The sequence below is a fragment of the Emys orbicularis genome, chromosome 1 (assembly GCF_028017835.1).
Source record: "Emys orbicularis isolate rEmyOrb1 chromosome 1, rEmyOrb1.hap1, whole genome shotgun sequence".
In the NCBI taxonomy this organism is placed as follows: domain Eukaryota; kingdom Metazoa; phylum Chordata; order Testudines; family Emydidae; genus Emys; species Emys orbicularis.
The window spans coordinates 121,175,061-121,184,243 of record NC_088683.1 but is presented as its reverse complement, the minus strand read 5'-3'; the positions used below and the strand labels follow the sequence as shown (position 1 = coordinate 121,184,243).

The 9,183-nt window shown below is 40.0% G+C and overlaps 1 protein-coding gene across 1 annotated transcript; it reads left to right on the top strand.

Moving 5' to 3' along the window:
- The first annotated feature begins 6,274 nt into the window (after positions 1–6,274).
- On the top strand, positions 6,275–8,107 carry LOC135882481 (tigger transposable element-derived protein 1-like). The gene is made up of 3 exons (XM_065409443.1): positions 6,275–6,486; positions 6,742–7,671; positions 7,828–8,107. Exons 1-3 carry the CDS (start codon positions 6,275–6,277, stop codon positions 8,105–8,107), a joined length of 1,422 nt encoding a protein of 473 aa, XP_065265515.1.
- Positions 8,108–9,183: the final 1,076 nt, after the last annotated feature.

The window sequence follows — 9,183 nt, the reverse complement described above, 5'->3', positions numbered from 1 at the left end:
GTGCTGACAGACAGAAATAAACTGCTTCCAGGGGGGAGAGCAGGATAAGAACATGCACATCAGGAGCGTAAGCAGAATTAAAATGGGCCCGTAAGGGGATTTATCAAGGGTTGTTTATTTTTAAGTGCCAAAGGCCCCTGCCATTTCATCATGTGCATTAAAAAGAAAGCGAGCAAGTTACATCCAAATCAGTAAGGAAAAGTGCAAGAGGCAACAAAAGGGTTGTGACCCTTATGCAGCTATCACAAACATGGGGAGGTGGAGAGCATACACTGCAAGTCCTTTGGTGGTAAGATGCATGGTTAATCAAAGCCAAAACCCTTCCTTAACCCCACTGGAAGCAAGGAGTAAAGACGAAGCAATTTAAAACTTCCCAAGGCGTTAAGAAAAGGCTCTTTCCCCCTTCTATGCATGAAAATACAGACCTTGGTTGCAGTGCTGTGTCGGGCATAACTACCCCTTAGGGGACACAGCACACTGATAGGGTGAGCCAGTTTTGACAATCTGAGAGCTATTTGAACCAGTGTGAATTTGGATGGCTGCTGTTATGTATTCAATTTTTAGTTAGTAAGTGCTAGGGCGCTGTGTCTGTGATGCATTTTTCTCAGAGGGCCAGATTCTGTTACCCTTACATTGAGTAGCACCTCGCTCTGTAAATAGCTCCATTGACTCTCATGGAATAAGGTGCTACTTATTCATGAGAACGAATGGCAGAATCGGTCCCATCATGACTAATGCTGAGATTGCAATAGGGGTGTGAAATGTGGCTATTTTGTACCCACAGTTATGGATTATTGAGATTGTTCTGCTGGAAGGGATATTATTATGGGTTATATGAACTATAGATAATTGGTGTGTGGATTCTGAATATGGAGATGGTTCTACTTCTTTCATCTGGTCCAAAATTCCGCAACTGATAGACATGAAAAATTGCAACACAATTCTATATAATTCACAGTTAGAAAGATTAGATTGCTGTATATATTTAAACCCGGGTATTGCATATGAATATTCATTGACATTATAGGGAAAGTTAGGTCTTTTCCAGCCCCGCTTGCCTCTTACGCCAGATGCAGAGGGACACACTCAAGACATGAGTTCAGTCTCTCTCTGTCTCCATAGGGGAAGCAACCACAGCAGCTGGGAGAAAGTGCCAGGGGGTGGGCAATGGAAACCCTCAGGGTTCTCCTTGTATTTCACTAACAGGTCTCACCGTAGATGCCTACAACTAATTTTGAGTTAGTAAGTGGTTGAGTGCCAAAGACTGGGAAACTCACTACATTAGTTCAGCACAGTATCACTTCTATTAACAAATGTGCTTCCATATGGTGAAAATACAGCTGAAAAGAAAGCATGCACACCTACAGCAAGACAGACAGCCTAGAGATTTTTCAGCTAACATGTGATGTCACATGAAATTGACATCTTCTCAGACAAAAGAAAAAAGCTTGACTTAATGAATTCTATGGGTGGGTGTAAAAGAGAGAGATTTCTCTGTGCATTGTCATTATCTGGGAAGGCAATTTTGAGTTAAATTGGCATGTCGGTAATTAAGGGCCAAGTTTATAACTCTTGGTCATTGTAACTGTTTGAATTTTCAAATTGCTTATTTTAGAATTACTTTTGGTTGAACTGCCACTGACAGTTCCATCACTTTTCATTCTTAGAAAGCTTGAGTGGCAAATTGAAGAGGCTTGTATCGAAGATCCATAGTTTCATGTTGATACCAAACTTATGTCTCTAAAATAGAAATCCACCTACTAACATCAGATAAAATCCTCATTCATTGTGATTTGATATACTATTTCTTGATAAATGTAACACTATATGCTAAATTCATTCACGTAAGCACTATGATGTCACCATCTTTATTTTGCTTTCTGTAACTTATTTAATTTTAAATTCTATTTTGAGTAATAAAGCATATACATTTACAAGACTTTCTCAGCAAATTTCATTATTTCCGGAAGCAACCTTACCAAAGCTTTAAAATGATTCTTAGCTGCTCTTCATTTTATCTGCCAATTGTTTTAATTCTCTTGTTATCCCATGAAGTCAAAGAGAGTGGGAGAAAGGAACCATATTTTTATTTTAACAATTTAGGAGTGTGGCTTATTCTGCAAGAATGAAGGAACTGGATCTCTTTAGCTTTAGTGGGTTGGCCTCTTTTTTTTATCCCCTGTACAAATGTATTAACTTATCATGCACTTTGTACTACCAACTCAGAGATAAAAAAATTTTTTTAAGTCTTTCTTCCTCTGTACTGTCACTTTTGATTCACAGTTGCTAAGCGTTGCAAGAGCTCACCAGAGGGACACTCTCCTAGTGTGATTTGCAAACTTTGAAATAACACCCACCAGCAGAAGTACCATATGCTACAAAGTTTCACAATAAACTGACAGGAGCATTTAATTTATAATTTGAAATTCAAAAAGTGTCAGGGTTTTCATACCAATAAATGCCTCTCCAGTTAGCAATGGATGATACTTCCCTCTAAGTGGACATTAAGTAATATTAATTTCCACTGTAATTCCTACAGACTTTGATGATAATGATGGCCACATTTAAAATCAGATCATTTCATTGTGGTAAGCAGTGGCATTGCTGCAAGGTAAATTTGTGAATTTTCCAAATGTGTATCTAGCTCGTTGGGTTTATCTATATATGGTTTATGGCATGTGGACTATTTCCTCTCTGTAACTTTGGTATTTCAGTGTACCCTTTTTGATAATAAAATATGGTACCAAGGAATATTTTTTTCTAATAAATCAAAGGCAAACTTCACATAAAACACAAGCTGTTCCCTTTGTGATTAATTTTCATCCAGCTGCACTTAACTACAACAGAGCCAGCAGAGAAAACTACTTGGCAACACTTCCTAATTAGGGGACGTTAATTACTGCTAAATACTATACAATTTCTATGTTATAAGAGTTCATCTAAATCAATGTTATTACAGTACTAAAGGAATTAATAATGATTTCATACTTAGAAGCTGTTGCCAAACTACCCATTAGTTCAGAGTTTAAAAATGACTTTACAATGAAATCTCTAAATCTGCATTGCATAAAGTACTGGAACAGTCACAGCCAATCACACTTGGCATTTCTATTATGTATTAATAACTGCACCTGGTGGCCTCCCTTTTTCATGATCGTGCTGATGGGGTGAGTAACAGGGAGAGGAAAAAGGAGCCATGAGGCAAAGTTTCTCCCCCTCCAAACTGAGACAGTCATGACTATCTCATATGAAAACTGAGATTGATCTGGCTCCACTAGCAGTTTTGCCATACACTTCAATGGGTGGAGGAGCAGGACCACTGACTGAAATACAGTTAAAATTCACCCCTCAACCCTTAGTTAAGGCTCAGGTTAACCAAAGCAGGGTTATCTAGCCCTAAAGCAGGGGGCACAGCCCCATTCGTCTAAAATCTTGTTTGGCCACCCACTTCAGATGTTCCCTGAACAGTTAGGGAAAGGACTTGTATTGCCTTTGTTGCATTATAAAATACCCCTAAAGAGATTTCCCTTATATTATTTTTAAATATATCTGTAAAGCTTAAACCATCTGGCCTCTTTGAAAATATTATTTAATACAACCTCCAGAGACCTCAAAGCACTTTACACAGGAGGACAGTAATATCACCCCCCTTTTACAAAATGAGAAACTGAGTGGGGGAGGGGGCATGAAAATCATTATCACAGTAGCCACTAACTGGCAACCTTGGTGGTGGGGTATCATTCTATTCACCACTGGTAACAGACTTTCAAAGGGAAGAACCGCGGGTACCAAAGTCAGTTGGACCTGCTGAGGGCCTAGTCTAGGAGCAGTAGAATTGTGTGATTCCATCCCAGAAGAGAGAAAGGCATGCAGCTGGACACCTCAGGGGATGCACTCGGAGACCAGACCAGAAACCCACCAGAGAAGCAGCTAGCCCCATAGCTGTGACATCTGGCATAAAGGAGCCAGAGCAGACTGAAAATCTCACCCAGTCTGTCCCTATCCGTGATGAGGCATAGTGACTTGGACTGCCACTGCCTTTGGTTTTCTGTGGATAGATAGAGGACTTCAGTTTCCAGGGCTGTCAGTCTGTCATCTTTCATCACTTTCTGTTTTTAAATATGAGAAATATTTATCCTAACAATGAAGATATGCAGTCAGACTGCTGTGTTTTATGTGTGCAGAGCAGATATCTGACTGTTGTAGGACTGCTATTTTGATAAGAGTACCTTATGCTTAAGAACCAGGGTTAAGGTTATTTTTAAAGAATTATTCTAAATACACATTATAAAATGTTTATATGTGCACTTAGGAACATAGTTATGGTATTTTTTTTTTTTTAAAATAGTCTCTTTGCACGTACTTAAGATGTCAGAAATGATTTGTGGTTCCCTCGCCCTAAGGCTGTGCAAAAGAAACTCTTAGAACCTTAAGAGTGCTCCTAAAGTGCACATATAAACAAATCAATTGGCACATTTCTGCTGCTCTTGCCTCTTCTCATGTAGTCTTAGGGCATGACGAGAAACTCTGAGCAAAGTAGAGTTTTTCTGTCACCTTTAGAATGTGAGAGGAGATGCTCTTGTGACAATAAAAGCACTGCTAAGTGCACCTCCAATCATAAATCATTTTCAGAATTGCTCCTGGCTTTTTAATTTCTTTCATTTGTAGGATTTATAACACACTGACTTGTTAAAATGTTTATTCAATGCTTTTTGCATCACATGGGCACTGTTGGCAAGATACCAGATTCTCATGTGCATTAATCTAAATCTCGGCAGCAATAACCTATGTTTTTAATAAATGACCAATAATTGTGTGCGGGGAAGGGGGATTTTTTGCTATTCCTGTACTGATTAAAGTTACCACCAGTATGGATGGTTAAACTGGATTGTTCCACTCTTCCCTAACTAATATTCACCATTCTTCCTTTGTAACATTGTGTCATTGAAACAGAAAGCTTCTTGCCTGAAAATTATTTATAGAGCGTTGCAGAGCTTTATAAGATTTTTATATGCTCCTCTGCAAGTCAGTCTCCTTTTGGAATAGAGTTTGCTTTCAATTTTATTTCATGGAAGAGAACTATTTGATTTCTTTTCATAGTTCTCAGCTCCAGAAATGTGTATGAACATATCATCTCTTCTGACAACTTCCTTATTTCTGCTGACTTTTGGGGAAAGCTGTATAGAATCCTAGAAGTTAAAGAGAGATTGGATGATCTAATGGTCTCTTCTATCTTACTCCCAGTGCAAAATTGTGCCCTTACAGTACATGTCTGTCTAGTGTTTTATTCAATCTAGTCCCAAGTGATGGACTTCTGCTATTTCCTCTGGGAGACTATTGAGCAGCCTAACATCTTACTTTCAAAAAGATTTTTTATATTCATTCTAAATTTAACCTTCCTGGCCAAAGAGGACTACACGGATGATGTCATCAGGTTTGAACGGACAATTACAGTAGTATTTGTGGAGACCTGTTCAAGCAGCCAATCCATTCCCCACTGTGTTACTCCAGTTTTATGCCAATGTAGCCCATTGAAGTCAAATTAGTGCAGCAGCATAAAACAGCAGAATACATTGAAGAATCAAACACTTTGGCCCAGATCCTCAAAAGTATTTAGGTGCCTAACTTCTACTGATTTAGTGTTAAACACCGGAATAGAACTAGGAGTATAAGATTAAACTAACAAAGGTAAAATAGACCCAGAGACATACAGTTCTCCCCCCAAGGAGTTCAGTCACAAATTTAATTACCACATTAATTTTTTAACAAGCGTCATCAGCATGGAAGCATTTTCTGTGGAATAGTGGCTGAAGCATGAAGGGGCATACGAATGTTTAGCATATATGGCATGTACAGGTCTGTCGCATCTTACACGCATTTAACATGCGCAATTTCAGCTTTACACGGTCGGGGGGGGGGGGAAAGTGTGGGCGATTCCACCAGCGTGAGACGCAAATCTGCTGTTCCCACTAAAATATTTTGGGGGGGGGGACTTTAGGCCTGTGATAAGGTTCTCCCCTATAATAACCCTGGAGGGTTGGCACAACCCCCCCCCCCCAAAAAAAACAAAAAAAAAACAGTTTAAATAGTGCGTATGCCCCGGAGTGAGTGTGAGATGGGAGAAGCGAATCTGCTGTTCCCACTACAGTACTGCTGTTCCCACTACAGTACTCAGTCCCCCTGTGCCTCTCATACTGTGCGCATCTCACTGCGCTGAGTGAGATTCTACTGTACCTGTACTGTTTAAAGATACAATACGTATTTTTCTTATAACATGGCCCCTAAACACAAGCCACCTACTTCATCTGGTGCTCAGCCGAAGAAACAGCGATCTGTTCCAACGCTGGAGGAAAAACTGGCTGTGTTGGACTTACTGAGAGACGGTATGTCCATCGCCAATGTGGCACGTAAATATGGCCGCAACGAATCTAGCACCCGTGCCATCAAGATTCGAGAGAGAGAAATTCGTCAAGCCGTGGCATCAAGTGCTCCAGTAACTGCTAAGGTGACAAGCCAAGTGCATGATAAGACTTTAGTGAAGACTGAAAAGGCATTAAATTTATGGCTGGAAGACATGAACCGTAAACGCGTGCCTATCAATGGCAACATGTTGTGAGAAAAGGCTCTTAGCATCTATGCACTGTTCAAACCTCCCGCCGAAGAGGGACAGCCTTCTGATGAGAAGGAATTCAAAGCCAGCCAAGGTTGGCTTAACAGTTTTAGGAACCGCTTCAACCTCAAAAACGTGCAGACTACTGCTGAAGCTGCATCTGGCAATGAGGAGGCAGCAAAAGCTTACCCCGAACAATTAAAGAAAATCATAGAGGAAAGGGGCTATCTTCCAGAACAAGTTTTTAATGCTGATGAGACTGGGCTCTTCTGGAAAAAAATGCCCACCTGCACTTACGTTTCGAAATCAGAAAGACAAGCCCCTGGCTTCAAAGCAGCTAAAGACTGTGTGACTGTGTTGTTTTGTGGCAATGCGGCTGGGCATTTAATAAAGCCAGGCTTGCTCTACAGGGCTGCAAATCCCCGTGCCCTAAAAGGCAAGAACAAAAATCTCCTGCCTGTGTTCTGGCAATCAAATAAAAAGGCTTGGGTGACAGCAGCATTATTTCTGGACTGGTTCCACAAGTGTTTCATTCTGGAGGTCAAGCAGTACCTTGAAGAGAAAGGACTTGACTTTAAAGTGTTGCTGATCCTAGACAATGCTCCTGGCCACCCTGTGGCACTCCGGTTTGCACATAATGACGTTGAAGTCATCTTTCTCCCCCCCAATACCACCTCCATCCTCCAACCGCTCGACCAAGGTGTCATTAGCTGTTTCAAGGCCACGTACACGAGGCTTACATTCTCACGGATCCTTACCGCTATGGATGCTGATCCCAATGTTAATGTGATGGAGTGTTGGAAGTCCTTCAGCATTGCTGATTGCATCACTTATATTAAACAGGCAATGGATGCAGTCAAGCCTGAAACAGTCAATGCATGTTGGCGAAACCTATGGGAAGACTGTTTGAATGATTTTAAGGGTTTCCCGACCATTGACAAAGAAGTGAAACTCATTGTTCAGGTGGCCAGGCAAGTGGGTGGTGATGGCTTCATTGACATCCTCGAGGAAGAAATTGAGGAATTAATTGAGGGCCATAGAGAAACATTGACTAACAAAGAGTTAGAGGAACTGATAGAATCGTCTACAGAAGATGAAGATGACGACGAACAGGAAGAGCCAGCAAGTTGGAATCTTCATAAATTTTCTGAAGTGTTCCAAGCAGCGAAACACTTGAATGATTTAATTTCTGAATACGATCCTTCTATGGAATGAAGCCTCAAAATCACACGTAGTATTATGGATGATTTGAGACTGTACCAAGAAATGTTTGAGGAGCTCAAGAGACAACAGCGACAGTTGCCAATCACCATGTTTTTAAAGAAAAAACAACCAGCAGCAGCAGAGCCTACACAATCAACTTCTCGAGCTGAACCAGAGCTCACCACTTCGTCTACGACTTGCTCTCCATCACCCAAGCCTGGCCCATCGTCTCCTGGTTCGACATCAAGCCCTGACGACTCAATGATAGTGTCGTCAGGGGAAGAGGAAGCCTAATCATTGGAGTGTGTACAGTACAAGACTAGCAAGAATAGCCAGAATGACTGGTGACTGTTCAGGTTTACAGTACTGCACTGTACTGTTTTCATTTTTTATTCTTTCATTCTTCTGTCTCTGTTAGGTTGTTAAAATACTGTAAAATTATATTTTGCATATGTAGTCTTTATTATATACTGTACTGTACACAATACATAGTACTGTACAGGGTTGTATACACAAAACTGTACTTTATGGGTGATTTAAGGGATTTTCAAGGGTCATTTTGACTATACGTGATTTTCGCTTTATGCGCTGACTGCAGAACATAACCCCAGCGTAAGATGCAACAGACCTGTAAATACCTTGCAATGCCAGCTACAAAAGTTCCATGCGAATGCCTATTCTCACTTTCTGGTGACATTATGAATAAGTGGGCAGAATTATCTCCCGTAAATGTAAACAAACTTGTTTGTCTTAGCGATTGGCTGAACAAGAAATAGGATTGAGTGGACTTCTAGGCTCTAAAGTTTTGCATTATTTTGTTTTTGAGTACAGTTATGTAACAAAAAAAAGCTACATTTGTAAGTTTCATCTTCACAATAAAGAGATTGCACTACAGTACTTGTATGAGGTGAACTGAAAAATACTGTTTCTTTTGTTTATCATTTTTACAGTGTAAACATTTGTAATCCAAAATAATATAAAGTGAGCAGTGTACATTTTGTATTCTGTGTTGTAATTGAAATCAATATATTTGAAAATGTAGAAAAATATACAAAAAGATTGAATACATTTCAATCGACATTCTATTGTTTAACAGTGCGATGAAAACTGCGATTATTCGCAATTAATTTTTTTTATCACAATAATTTTTTTGAGTTAATCGCATGAGTTAACTGCGATTAATTGACAGCCCTAATAAATATGCACTAGAGAACTTCAGCACGTGGTAGTTGCCCTTGGACTAAGATTTCTTGGGCAAAAACAAAATCCAGAGTGTCAGCGCAAAGGTTGTGATACAAGACATCTGTGCCGCTGGACAAACCCTGGAAGTATTGGATGAGTTCATCTGTCTGAGCAGTAAATTGTCATCA